Here is a 14,890-nt window from a genome sequence, read left to right on the forward strand (position 1 = left end):
CGCTGTCCTGCTCTCTCCGCACAGCCCTATATCAGTCCCCACACTGTCAGCATTGTGGGGAGAAAACAGGGCAGCGGGATCAGCAATGCAGACTCCCCAAGCCAGCACACACAAGGGATAACGGGGACATCCTAACTCAGACCTCACCTTACCCTAACACCCCAAATGACCCAAATAGGAATCCCACACAAGCCCTCAAACCCACCATTAGCAGACCCAAGCACTGGGCAATGCACACTCCCCAAGCCAGCACTCACAAGAGGGATCACAGGGACACCCAAACATAGACCCTTCTGGCCCACGAGTCCATGTCTCATAAATACCCCATAACCTCCAACCGCCATGTGTTTTGAAGGGTGGGAGGAAACTGGAGTGCCTGGAAAACACCCACATGGAGGAGAATGTACAAACTTCACAGAAAGCAATGGATTCGAATCAGGGTTGCTGGCACTGGACTAGCATGGCACTAACTGTTAATGGAAGCTAGAGGAGCCACATGTCATCTTCTGGTAGGGAAACTTTAATCTTGCCTACATTATAATTAAATTCAAATATTTCAGATAACTTTCTCTGTTTGTCTCATAACTAATTAGTTTTGGTTGAAATAACCCATCTGTAATAATTTTGATTGTCTACATCAAATTTCCAAAGCCTCTTTTTCTTTTGCACTCCACATGTTATTTCCATCTGTAGCAGCATCCCTGAAACTCCTAATTGAAATATTAGTTGTGGATGATAATGATTGTGTGGCTATATATAGTTAATTTTTCTGTAAACAATTTGTTATACTTAACTGAATACAAAAGCATCCAAAAATTACATTTTGTATTCCTCGCATTTGCGATGTATTGGAGCCAAATATTGTTAAGGTTTCTTGATGATGGATTTTTCTGATTCATTGCAATGTTGTTGCGTTTCTCATGCTTGTGTAGATTTTTGTGCATTTTGAGAGGAGATCTTATAGAAACATATAGGATTATGAAGGGTATGGATAGGATAGATGTAGGAAGGTTTTTTGACCTGGCCAGGGAAACTAAAACGAGAGGTCACAGTCTCAAGATTCGGGGGAGTAGATTTAGGACAGAGATGAGGAAAAATAGTTTTTCCCAGAGAGTAGTGAATGTTTGGAATTCTCTAACCAGGGAAGTGGTTGAGGCTGCCTCATTAAACATATTTAAAATTTGGTTAGATAAATTTTTCCATGATAGAGGAATTAGGGGATATGGGAAGAAGGCAGTTAGGTGGAGTTAGGTCATAAATTAGATCAGCCATGATCTTATTGAATGGCGGAGCAGGCTCGATGGGCCATTTTTGGCCTACTCCTGTTCCTACTTCCTATGTTCCTTATCATTTTTGGTAGGGTAAATCTGATTATTTAAAAAACTGACTTCAGATTGCTGTTTCAATGGTTTCCCTGGAAATCAGGAACCTGAGGTGGCATGGCCATGAAAGTTTGGACTAGTATCCTTTTGTGGTGGCCCACAATTGCGGAGATCGGTCGGCACATCGTACGGCAGCAGACGCGGACAGATCACTAAACCGACTCCCAGGACAACGAATCGGTGGGGATAGAAGCTGGGGCAGCATCACACCAACAGCCCTAAAATGGCATTGGTCAAGCTGCCCAGCTAACTCAGCAGAAACAGGCTGGGGAAGAAGGACATTCATATGCGTGGATGTTCCCGCCCGCTATTGTTATTCATATGGATGACTCAGTCAATCAGCAAAAACGGCGGGAACTTGAACAGTATAAAAGCAGCCTTTCCGCCCCTAATAAAAGAGTGAGCTTAACCTGCCACACGGAGTGTGTGTGTTTCTTTGTAGCAGTCAGCTACAATTGGTGACCCCAATGTGTTTAGATGGCATCTAAACCCAGTGATGGATAGCAAAGTAGCAGTCAGCGCAGTTGGCATGAAGCTCCTGACCTTCTGGACAGTTCGACCTGGCATGTGTTTTGACCAGGCAGAGGCTTTGTTCCAGTTCTGGACATGATGGCAGAGACCACCCGGTATTACCATGTGGCCAGTATCCTGGATGACAAAGTGAGCAACTTTATCCACAGGCCACTATCAGAAGGCACTTACTTACACTGCCTTCAAAGAGCTATTAACCAAGATGTTTGGACTCTCACAGCGAGAGTGAGGAACATGTTTGCTCCACCTGGATGGGCTTGGAGACAAATACCCGTCGACACTCATCAACAAGCTGCTGGCCCTCTTGGGAGATGAGCAGCCTAGCATTATGTTCAAGCAGGCATTCCTAGAACAGATGCCTGAAGACATCCAACTGCTCCTGGCAGATGCGGATTTCACTGAATTCCGGAACGTCGCAGCACAGGGAGATATTCTGTGGAAACAGAAACCGAAGTGCTCGGCTACCGTTGGGCTCGTAAAGAAGTCCAGCATTCAAATCAGAGCAGTCCCAAGCAAGGAACAACAGACAAGAGGCCAGCGACAGATGGTGCTTCTACCACTGGAGATGGGGCACTGCGGCCTGCTGATGCCAGTCCCCCTGTGAGTTCCAGGGGACCAACAAGGTCAAGCCATTGCTGATGGCCACGACAGCTGGCCACCAAGAGAGCCTCCTGTACGTCTGGGTCCGCCTGTCCAGCAGACGTTTCCTGGTGAATAAAGGAGCAGAGGTGAGCGTGATACCTCTGACAGGGTTGAACACGAGGCGGGACCCATGTTGAGGGCTGCCAACAACAGCAGTGTACGGACTTATGGCACTCGTAGGGCCGAGCTGCAGTTCGGGGGGCAGTCAATTCTTGTGGGAGTTCATGCTAATTTCCTGCGAGCCCACAGCCTCCGAGTGGACCTTGAGTGTAAGTGACTCGTCCACACTGAGACCTACCAGACCATCGCACTAAGGGGCACTAAGTTTCCGGCAATGCACCTGGACTCCATCCACAGCTCGGAGGATGAGTTCTCCAAGGTGCTAGCGGGATTCCCGGCAATCCTTTACCCTCAGTTCACAGCGGAGATGCCTTGACACGGCGTCAACATCACACCCTGACCAAGGGCCCACCTCTCTCCATGCAAGGGTGAGACGACTTCCCCAGAAGTTCTGACCGTCCAAGGAGGAGTTCCGCAAGCTCAAGGAGTTGGGTGTTGTTCGACGGTCAGACAGCCCATGGGCCTGGCCCCTGCACGTGGTGCCTAAAGTAACTGGGGCTGGAGACCATGTGATGACTATCGTCGGCTCAAAAAGGCCACCACCCCGGACGGACCATTACCCCATGCCACACATCCAGGATTTTGCGGCATACCTGCACAGGGCAACAATATTCTCAAAAGTGGACCTCGTGCGAGGATAACACCTGATAGCAGTGTATCCTGATGACATCCCTAAGACGGCCATCGTCACTCTATTTGGGCTGTTCAAGTAACTGAGGATGCCATTCGGGCTCAAAAATGTGGCACAGACATTCCAGCGACTGATGGATGCAATGGGCCGAGACCTGAGCGGCACTTTTGTCTACCTCGACGATATCCTTGTGGCAAGTAGAACCCGACAGGAACACCTTCAGCACCTCCGAAATCTCTGTAGTTGTCTGCAGGAGTTCATCCTCACCATCAACCTAGCCAAATGCCAGTTTGGCCTGAACACCATTGACTTCCTGGGCCACAGAATTACAAAGGACGGGGTCACACTACTGCCTGACAAGGTAGAGGTCATCCGCAGCTTCCTGGAGCCCAGCGCAATCAAAGGTCTGCAAGAGTTTGTGGGGATGATAAACTTTTATTGCAGGTTTATTCCAGCAGCTGCCCGAGTGATGCGCCCTCTCATAGTTGCTGATATCTGGCAAGGTGAAGGACCTGACCTGGGACGATGAATCCGCAGATGCGTTTGTGGAAACCAAAGATGTCCTGGCCAAAGCTGCACTCCTGACCCACCCCAGACCAGATGCACCCACGGCAATCATGGTCTATGCCTCAGGAACAGTGATTGGTGGAGCAGCAAATAGAAGTTAGTTGGTACCCACTAGCTTTCTTCAGCAAACATTTGTGTCCCCTGAACTAAAGGACAGTTCTTTCGATAGAGAGCTGCTGGCTCTGTACTTAGCCATCCGCCACTTCCGGTACTTTCTTGAGGGAAGGGCTTTCACGGACCACAAACCACTGACTTTCGCCCTGGTTAAAATCTCCGATCCCTGGCCAGCCTGCCAACAGAGACATTTGTCTTACATCTCGGAGTACCCACCGATGTCCAGAACTTCTCCGGCAAAGGCAACGTGGTCGCGGACGCCTTGTCAAGACATAGCATCCACTCCTTGGTCAACAGTCTGGACTTCACAGCACTGGCAGAGGCACAGCAGCAGGATGACGAGATCCCGCAGTACAGGACCGCTGTCACAGGTCTTCGGCTTCAGGGTGGTCCAGTCGGCACAGGTACTACCAACCTCCTGTGCAACGTGGCTACTGGGCAAGTTCGACCTATTTTCCCAACAGCATAGAGGCGAAGAGTTTTTGACTCCATCCATGGGCTGGCACACCCATCCATCAGCACTACGGTCCAGCTGGTGGCCAGCAAGTACATGCGGCATGGATTGCAGAAACAAGTTCAGGGGTGGGCCAAGGTGTGTATGCAGTGCCAAACAGCCAAAGTGCAGCGACACACCAAGGTCCCCCCACTGCCTTTCAAGCCATCAGAACACAGGTTTGACCACATTCACGAGGACCTATTGGGACCCTTGCCAGTCTTTCAGGGTTTATGCTACTTGTTCACAGTAGTTGACTGCTTCACCTGGTGACCGGAAGCAAACTCCCTAGCCGACACATCCACCAGGTCCTCTGCCAAAGTACTCCTCTCATCCTGGATTGCAAGATTCGGACTGCTACAGCACATCACTTCTGACCAAGGTGCACAGTTCACCTCCAGCTTGTGAACCGACATTGCCAAACTGTGGGGTGCTCAGCTACACCATTCAACGGCATACCACCTGCAAGCCAATGGCATGGTGAAGCTTTTCCACAGGCACCTCAAGACTGCCTTCATGACCAGACTCAAGGGCCCCAACTGGGTGGATGAGCTACCATGGGCACTACTGGGCATCTGAACAGCACCGAAAGAAGATCTCCACGCATCCTCTGCTGAACTAGTCTACGGAGCCCCACTCATGGTTCCTGAGGATTTTATTCCACAGGCCAGAGAACAGCAGGAGGAGACAACCACCTTCCTGGACAGACTGCACAAAAAAATTGGTAACCTGGCTCCGATACCACTCTCCAGACACTGACAAGCCAATTCCAACATCCCCAAAGAACTTGAGGACTGTGAGTACATGTTTGTACGCAGAGGACTCCACCATTCACCATTGCAGAAGCGATACAAAAGTCCCTTTCAAGTCATCCAGAACAACAGAGCCACCTTCGAGCTGGACATTGGTGGTGAACCAGAGGTCTTCACTACAGATAGATTCAAGCTTGCCCACACAGACTCAGGAGAACCCGTGGAGACACCAACAGCTCGACGCAGAGGCAGACCATAAAAGACTTTGGGGACTATACCTACGGACACTAAATATATTGTAACACTATTTCGGGGGGGGGGTCATGTGGCGGTCTACAATTGTGGAGATCGGGCCAGCAAATCACGCAGCAGCAGATGCGGACAGAGATCGCTAAAGTGACTCCCAGGACAACGAACCAGCGTGGGTAGAAGATGGGGCAGCATCAGACCAACAGCCCTCAAATGGCATTGGTCAAGCTGCCCAGCTCAATCAGCAAAAACTGGCTGGGGAAGAAGGGCATTCATATGCATGGACGTTCCCACCTGCTATTGTTATTTATATGGATGACTCAGTCAATCAGCCAAAACAGCGGGAACTTGAACAATATAAAGCAGCCTTTCCAACCTAACAAAGGAATGAGCTTAACCTGCCACACTGTGTGTGGGGTGTGTGTGTTTCTTGGTAGCGATCAGCTACACTTTTTTCATTTCCTCTTTGGATTTGTTTGGGTCCCACTCAATTATACTGTTACTGGAGTGGGCTCTGAAAATCGTGATGTGTAGATGGGTGTGGTCAATAAATGCACATATTGGGAATCTAATAGATGCATTTCTTGCCTTTTTGTCTTTGCATCTATTTATGTCTGTTTTATTTAGTGCTGGGCTATGTCCTTTTACATGTTGATGGGCAACATTGGAAAAGGGCAAATATTTGTCTTTAGCCTTCGAAGTGCTGAGAGAGACTGATTTTTGTGTATAAAACTTGTTGGCTTGAGCCAAAATCTTGTCGCATAAGATAAGAAAGATGTTGAGTACACATTAATTCCATTTTATATTGAAAATGTCTACATTAAATAACTTGTTCTCTTGCCTGTGTCTATTGCAATATGTTTTTCTTTTTCTAGTCACTTTTACCCTCTTCCACAATCAAGTTAAACTCCAAATGTGACCTGTGATACTTGCATAGTTTAGTATTTAACAGTTGTCTATTGATTTGAGCTGTGTATGGGTGTGGAGCATCATGTGCTTGCTCATAAGATCAGTTGATGGCTTTGCCTGGTGAGGATTGTTCTGAGTTGGAGTGTTATGAACTGACTAGTTTTTTTAATTTTTTGCCATCGTATGGCAAGGGGTATGGAAATGTTCAGATGAAATTAAGAGCGATTTAGTTGAAATTATTGCATGACTGGAATTATCAAATACTGTGAAGCTGCAATGAGTTTCAATATTTTTAATAAAGGGGAAATCGATGACTGTTGTGACTAACTATTGGTGCATTTGTCATCACTGATATCTTTTAAGTAACAGTTTTTTTAACGATATGTCAATGAAGAAACATTCCTTTTGCTTTTCCTGGGAGATAAAATGAAATTGGTCTGATTAACTTTGCTAACTAACCTGTTCTTCTTCTTTGGCTTGGCTTCGCGGATGAAGATTTATGGATTTACGTCAGCTGCAGGCTCGTTTATGGCTGACAAGTCCGATGCGGGACAGGCAGACACGGTTGCAGGGGAAAATTGGTGGGTTGGGGTTGGGTGTTGGGTTTTTCCTCCTTTGTCTTTTGTCAGTGAGGTGGGCTCTGCGGTCTTCTTCAAAGGAGGTTGCTGCCCGCCGAACTGTGAGGCGCCAAGATGCACAATGACACTGGAGAGGGTGCAGAGGAGATTCGCCAGGATGTTGCTTGAGATGGAGTGTTTTAATTATGAGGAGAGAGTGGAGAGGTTTGGTCTGTTTTTCTTGGAGCAGAAGAGATTTGGAGGGGCATGAATGAAGTGTAGAAAGATACGAGGAGTTATAACAACTGCGTCCCAGTGCGAAATGAAGAACAAGAAAATGATCAGACATCGTCGAGTCAAAGTTCAGTAAAATTTACTCAAACAGTCACGGGTAGCTTTTTAAAACTCTGACCATTTCAAAGGACATCATCGCATTGTGACGTCACTTGGAACCTCCTGAGCCGGTTTAATTAAGCCTCCGGTGAGCCGCTACAGAGTATAGAAAGAGTAGCCTGCATGTAAACATCCCATTATTGGAGGTGAATAAAACCAGAGGATATTGTTTAAGTATAAGTAGGAAATTGAGAGCAGTCAGAACAGGATCTTTATTACCCATAGAGTGATGTGCTCAGTGGAAGCAGTTTCTGACACCATTTAAGAGGAGCAGTTGAATCGCTGTGGCTTTAAAAGCTTTAAGTGCTGGAAGATGGAATTAACATGGGTGCATGCCCCAGGTTGGTGTGGATGTGTTGGGCCAAATAGCCTGTTTCCACATTCTGATGATTTCCATCAAATGGTAACTTGAATTTTCCCTGTATATCAAAACCAGCCTTGAACATATTACAATTGTTTCACTTGTCAAGAGTTATTTTACATCTGACCGTAATGGAGTCGTAATACTGATGTCATTGCCTTGGGAATGAACATTCATTTTTTTTCATTTTATTCATTTGGTTAATGTCAGTTTTGAGTTGAGCCAGCATTTAATTGCCCATCCTTAATTACCCTTTAGAAGGAGGTTGTGAACTGCTGCTTTGAACGACTGCAGTCCTTGAAGGATGAATATATCCACGGTGCTGTTGGGAGATCTCCAGAATTTTGACCCAGTGACCATCAAACATTGGTCATATTTTTCATTTGCATGGTGTGTAGCTGAAGGGTGACTTCCAAATAGTTGTACTTCTGTTTTTGCTGCCCCTTGTATTTTTAGCATCTGGAATTCATTGGTTTGGAAGGTGCTATCTGGGAATCTTCTGAGTTGATGCAATGCATCCTTGCAGTGAACTGGGTTTCTCTGGTAGTGTGTGCTGATGGCTGGCTCTGCCCCCATCTGCTCACATATGACCTTAGTTTCTCGCCTAAACCCAGAACCCTTCCGAAGACTACTGTGAAACCCTACCTATAGGTATAATCTAATAAAAGTATGTTCTCCCTCCAGTCGTGAGAACTTTTATTCGTGCTGCAATCCTTTGTATGTTACAGACTGCTGCCGCTGTGCATCAGTGATGAAATAATGAGATTCCTATCCTGTATGGTGTCAATCTTCTTGAGTGCTGTTGAAGCTACAGGGATTCAGGCAAACAAAGTGTATTCTATTACACTCCTGACTTGAGTCTTGCAGATGGTGAACAGGATTTGGAGAGTTAGGAGGTGAATTAGTCAGTTTTATGTATGTAAATTCCAGATCAGTTTCTGGTCAATGTAACCTCTTGAAGGATATTGATAAAGAGGGGATGGTAATGGTATTAAATATTGCAGTGATAGCTGGAATGCAGTATCTATGTGCTTGTCACCTATCAACCCAGACCTGAATATTGTCAGGGTCTTGTTGTATTTAGATGAGGCCTATTTCATTATCTGGGGAGTTGTGAATGGTGTTTTAACATGTGAACATCCCAACCTCTGACATATGAGTGAAGGAAGGTCATTGTAGAAGCTGTTGAAGATGGGCTGAGGACTCTACCGTTAGGAACTCCTGCACAGGTGTCAAATTGCTGAGATGATGATTGATCTTCAATGACTTTCAACCACCACAACAGTATTTCCTTGAGCTAGATAGGATTCCAACTCGCGAAATGTTTTCCCTGATTCACATTGATTCTTGTTTGGCCAGGGCTCTTTGGTGTCATATCAAATGCTGCCTTGATGTCAAGGGCACTCATTTCACCTCTAGAGTTCAGCACTTGCCAGTGGACATCTTGCCAATGGGTTTTATGAAGGCAGAATTAGTGTTCCTCTCAAATGTTTTGAAGTGCTTGTTGAGAGGAGCACCTGTCTCACAAGCACATAGTTCACTGCCATTGGTGAACTAAGTGATGTGCCAGGTTTGAGATTTCTTGATCTTCTATTGCTTCACTTCCCCCCCCCCCCCCCCCCCCACCTCCCAGCTAGTTAAAGATTGTGCCAGCGCACTGCAGGCAATGGTGCTGTTCATCATTGATGTTTGCACCTTTGCCTTCAGTTGCTCCCAAGCTATGGGAAGTATTATTGGGGATGGGGGTGTGTTAATCATGGATCTTTGTTTGTAGGCAGTGTTGTTCAATGGCTACAGATTGGAATGAAAGAACAGGTCTTGTGCTGATCATCTTCAAACAAAGGTTATAAAGATATAACCTTTTTCCTCATATGCTTTAGTGCCTGAGTGCAGACTTCTTGCTAGAATGGAATAATTTTACAGGACATGCAAATCTATTTGACATAGTTTGCCTCTGCTTCAAAAACATGGTTATCCTTCAAGAGGGAAATGTTTGTGTGTATTTTGGTCAGTATGGTTCATAGTGTGAAAAATAAATTAAAAAAACATGGTTATTCAATGTTGGTTTTTGAAATGACATTTGTAGAATCTCACGTTTGGATGCCAAGTTTCAAGTTATTCAATTGTAGATCAATGCAAAGGACTCATAGCAGCTGCGATGGTACTTGTGTTTATTTTACCGTGATCTAGAATATGACGATCAATTTCTTTTTACAACAAAAAAAACACACTTTTTGAAGCCACTGAGTGATTTTTGTAGTATTTGACTTAAAATGGAGGTTCTCTTGAGTCTAGCCCATTTCAGCAGTTTTGTGATGGTTGAAATGTTGATTTTTTTTTTTTCTTTTGTGAACAATTCACATATATTTGTATTCTGTGCAACCTGCTGAGATCAGCATGGTTGCCAGGAGCTGTCAGATGACAGCCATTCACATGACAGCAGTGACAGACCATTGTAGCTAATGTTTGAACAACCTTGCAGAGCTAGTTCATAAAAGCATGAGCCTGGAGGAGCTGCACCAGGTACCATGTGATGCTGTGATAATTTATTAACTCGTGACACAACAGAATAATTCACTCGATTAACTACTGAAGTGTTGAGGCAGAAAAGTAGCATGTGCTTCATTTGTCATGACATCAGCAAACATTAATGCAGTTGCAGATTTAGCACTCTGTTGGAGATTTTTTTAAATTAAAAGAATATATAATTCTGCATTTTTCTTTAGAAAACTGGTAAAACCACAAGTTGTTACCCATCTTCCCCATCTCCTTAGCTTTAATGGTGTAGGTTTTTTGGGAATATATAAATGTCATGCTTCATTTTATTGAGCAGAAAAGATTGGGGGTTTAAAAAAAAGAAAAAAAAATCTAAAATAGAAAAAAAACTGCTGAATATGCTCAACAGGTCAGGCAGTATCTGTGGAAAGAGAAACCAAGTTAATATTTTAGGACAATAGTGCCATATCCAGGGCTGTATGGGTCTGTTTTCCTTGGAGTTGAGAAGAATGAAGGATGGCCTTATTCCAATATATAGATCTTAAGGGGTTTTAAGAGAATCAGAAAATTAGCGCAGTATGAAGCATTCAGCCTTTCGAGCCTGCACCGCCATTAAATATGATCATGGCTGATCCTGCAACATCTGTACCCTATTCCTGCATTCTTTCCATCCCCCTTGACCCCTTTAGCCATCAGGGTCACATTCAATCCTTGTTTGAACATATCTATTGAACCAGCCTCTATAACTTCCTGTAATAAGGAGTTGCATGTATGCCTCCAGGCTTGACGAGGCAGATGTTGAGATGTTTCAATAGTGGAAGAATTGTGAACAAGAGGACATTGCAACAAAATGAGAGACTGGTCATTTCAATGCATGCAGAAATTTATTTTCCAAGGGTAATGAATTGTTAACTCATTGCTCCCAAGGGTGGTGGTGGTCAGATTATTTGGATATATTTTATGGCTAAGGCAAAAGAAAGTACTGTATTTGAAAGATCGAGTAATTGTGGTTTTGGGAGAATGGCCACAGAAGAGGAGTTGGGGCCAGCAAAGATCAGCCATGACTATATTGAATGGTGGGACAGTCTCAAGAAGCCTATTGACCCACTGCCATATTCTTCTTTTCTTGTCTCTGATACACACCCTTCTATCTACCCTGAGAGTTCTCACCGGAGTTTGCATCCCTCCTAATACTGATTACGAGCAGGCACTTGTGGAGCTACGTGATGTGGTCAGCAGGGACGGTGCCAGACTGTTTAGCGCCCTAGGCAAGCCCAGCTACTTGCAACCCCCCCCAAAAAAATTGCCAACTTCAATTTTCAAAAACAGATATTTTGTAGAAAAATAATGAAAAGCACCAAACTTGAAACTGCTAAATTTACTTTAATTTGCAAAAAAGAATAAGGCAAATTTATTGACCTTGAAAATTTTCACAAACTTTGCAACTCTATTGTATTTAACATAATATAAAATATATTAACCTAAAAAGTATTTTGCATTACGTTAATAAAAGATTTAAAAACAAGAATATGTAAAATGCAAAATTCCGAACAAAATACACAACAAAGCTAATAAATAGACAATTGTAGCGGCCCGCAATTGCAGAGATCGGGTCAGCACATCACGCGGCAGCAGATGTGGACAGAGATCCCTAAAGCAACTCCCAGGACAACGAACCGGCGGGGGTTGAAGCTGGGGCAGCATCAGACCAACAGCACTAAAATGGTGTTGGTCAAGCTGCCCAGCTCAATCAACAAAAACAGCTAGAATTTGAACAGCATAAAAGCAGCCTTTCCAGCCCTAATAAAGAAGTGAGCTTAACCTGCCACATTGTGTGTGTGTTTCTTTGTAGTGGTCTGCTACAATTGGTGACCCCGATGGTTTAGAAGGAATCTAAATCCAGCGATAGAGAACAAAGCAGTAATCAGCCTGAAGCTCCCGACCTTCTGGACAGTTCGACCCGGCATGTGGTTCGATGAGGCGGAGGCTCAGTTCCAGATTCAGGGTATCAGAGCAGAGACCATCTGGTACTACCATGTGGTCAGCACCCTGGATCTGTAAACTGCAGACAGAGTAGCCAACTTTATCCACAGGCCTCCATTGTAAGGCACTTGCATTGCCTTCAAAGAGCTATTAACTGAGACGTTTAGACTCTCGCAGTGAGAGTGAGGAGCACATTTGCTCCACCTGGATGGGCTTGGAGACAGATCCCTGTCGGCACTCATCAACGAAATGCTGGACCTCCTGGGAGATGAGCAGCCCGGCATCATGTTTGAGCAGGCGTTACTGGAACAGATGCCTGAAGACATCTAAATGCTCTTGGCGGATGCGAATTTCATCGACCACCCCGCACCCCCAGAAAGTCGCAGCATGGGTAGACATACTGTGGAAACAGAAACAGAAGTGCTTGACTACTGTGGGGTTCATAAAGAAGTCCCAAAATCAGACCAGAGCAGTCCAAGCAAGGAACAGCAGACGAGAGGCAGGAGCGACTCCAGCGACAGATGGTGCTTCTACTACTGGAGATGATTCACCGAGGCTCGACAACGGCTGGCCACCAAGAGAGCCTCCTGTACGTCTGGGACCGCCTGTCCGGCAGATGCTTCCTGGTGGATACAGGAGCAGAGGTTAGCGTGTTACCCCTGACAGAGTTGGACACTAAGCGCAGGCTAGCGGGACCCACATTGAGGGCTGCCAACAACAGCAGTATACGGACCTATGGCACTCGTAGGGCCGAGCTGCAGTTCGGGGGCAGTCACTTCTCATGGGAGCTCACACTGGCCGCAGTGGAACAACCACTCCTCAGAGCGGATTTCCTGCGAGCCCACAGCCTTCTAGTGGACCTTAAGGGTAAGAGACTCGTCCACACCAAGACCTACCAGACCATCACACTGAGGGGCACTAAGTTTCCGACAATGCACCTGGACTCCGTCCACAGCTCGGAGGATAAGTTCTCCAAGGTGCTAGCGGGATTCCCAGCAATCCTTTACCTTCAGTTCACAGTGGAGATGCCTCAACATGGCGTCAGACATCACATCCTGAAAAAGGGCCCACTTCTTCACGCAAGGGTGAGACGACGACTTCCCCCGGAGAAGCTCCGACTGGCCAAGATCTGCAAGCTCGAGGAGTTGGGTGTTGTTAGACGGTCAGACAGCCAATGGGCCTCACCCCTGCACATGGTGCCTAAAGTATCTGGGGGCCGGAGACCATGTAGCGACTATCATCGGCTCAACGAGGCCATCACCCATGTCACACATCTAGGGTTTTCCGGCAAAACTCCATGGGGCAACAATATTCTCAAAAGTGGAATGGATTGCATATCACCAGATCGTGGTGCATCCTGATGACTTCCCTAAGACGGCCGTTATCACTCCATTTGGGCTGTTTGAGTTCCTGAAGATGTCATTCGGGCTCAAAAATGCGGCACAGACATTCCAGCGACTGATGGACGCAGTGGGCTGAGACTTGGATAGCACTTTTATGTACCTTGACGATATTCTCGTGGCAAATAGAATCTGCAAGGAACACCTTCAGCACCTCTGAAATCTCTGTAGTCGTCTGCAGGAGTTCATCCTCACCACCAACCTTGCCAAATGCCAGTTTGGCCTGAACACCATCGACTTCTTGGGCCACAGAATTATAGAGGACAGGGCCACACCACTGCCTGACAAGGTAGAGGCCATCCGCAGCTTCCCGAAGCCCAGTACAACCAAACGTTTTTCGCAGGTTTATCCCAGCAGCTGCTCGAGTGAAGAGCCCTCTGTTCATCCTGATGTCTGGCAAGGAGAAGGACCTGACCTAGGATGATGAATCCGCACGTGCGTTTGTGGAAACCAAAGAAGCCCTGGCCAAAGCTGCACTCCTGACCCACCCCAGACCAGATGCACCCATGGCTCTCACAGTTGATGCCTTAGGAAAAGCGATTGGTGGAGTCTTGGAGCAGCAAATAGAAGGAAGTTGGTACCCCCTAGCTTTCTTCAGAAAACATTTGTGGCCCCCTGAATGAAAGAACAGTGCTTTCAATAGAGAGCAGGTGACACTGTACTTCGCCATCTGCCACTTCGGGTACTTTCTTGAGGGAAGGGCTTTCATGGTCCACAAACCACTGACTTTTGCCCTGGCTAAAATCTCCGATCCCTGGTCAGCTCGCCAACAGAGATACTTGTCTGATATCTTGGAGTACACCACCGACGTCAAGCACATCTCGGGCAAAGACAACATGGTCGCGGATGCCTTGTCAAGACACAGCATCCACTCCCTGGTCAGCGGTCTGGATTTCGTTGCACTGGCAGAGGCACAGCAGCAGGACGACGATATCCCACAGTACAGGACCACTGTCACTGGCCTTCGACTTCAGGACAGTCCAGTTGGGTCAGGTACTACTACCCTCCTGTGTGACATGGCCACCTAGCAGGTTTGACCTATTGTTCCAATGGCATGGAGGCAACGAGTTTTTGACTCTATCCACAGGCTGGGACACCCATCCATCAGGACTACGGCTGGTGGCCAGCAAGTACATGTGGAATAGATTGCAGAAACCAGTCCAGGGGTGGGCCAAGGCGTGTACGCAGTGCCAAACAGCCAAAGTGCAGCGACACACCAAGGTCCCCCCACAGCCTTTTGAGACAACGGAACTCAGGTTTGACCACATTCATGTGGACATAGTGGGACCCTTGCCAGTCTCTCAGGGTTT

The 14,890-nt window shown here is 46.4% G+C and overlaps 1 protein-coding gene across 5 annotated transcripts in view; it reads left to right on the forward strand.

Annotated features, from left to right (window-relative positions):
* Positions 1-14,890, forward strand: part of LOC138757997 (folliculin-interacting protein 2-like) — a 133,106-nt gene that overhangs the window by 21,493 nt on the left and 96,723 nt on the right. Inside the window, exon 1 of one of the 5 annotated variants that reach the window (XM_069926235.1) lies at positions 7,389-7,486. The exons of 3 other annotated variants lie outside the window; for them this stretch is intronic. Coding sequence is in view for 1 of the 2 variants with exons in the window: in XM_069926231.1 (XP_069782332.1) it covers positions 7,665-7,681 (17 nt within the window). In the remaining variant the exon portion in view is untranslated. Of the gene's footprint in view, positions 1-7,388; positions 7,682-14,890 lie in introns of those variants that run through there. One more of the 5 variants, XM_069926231.1, reaches the window with a different exon arrangement.

This window comes from Narcine bancroftii, chromosome 3 (genome assembly GCF_036971445.1).
Source record: "Narcine bancroftii isolate sNarBan1 chromosome 3, sNarBan1.hap1, whole genome shotgun sequence".
Classification (NCBI taxonomy): Eukaryota; Metazoa; Chordata; class Chondrichthyes; order Torpediniformes; family Narcinidae; genus Narcine; species Narcine bancroftii.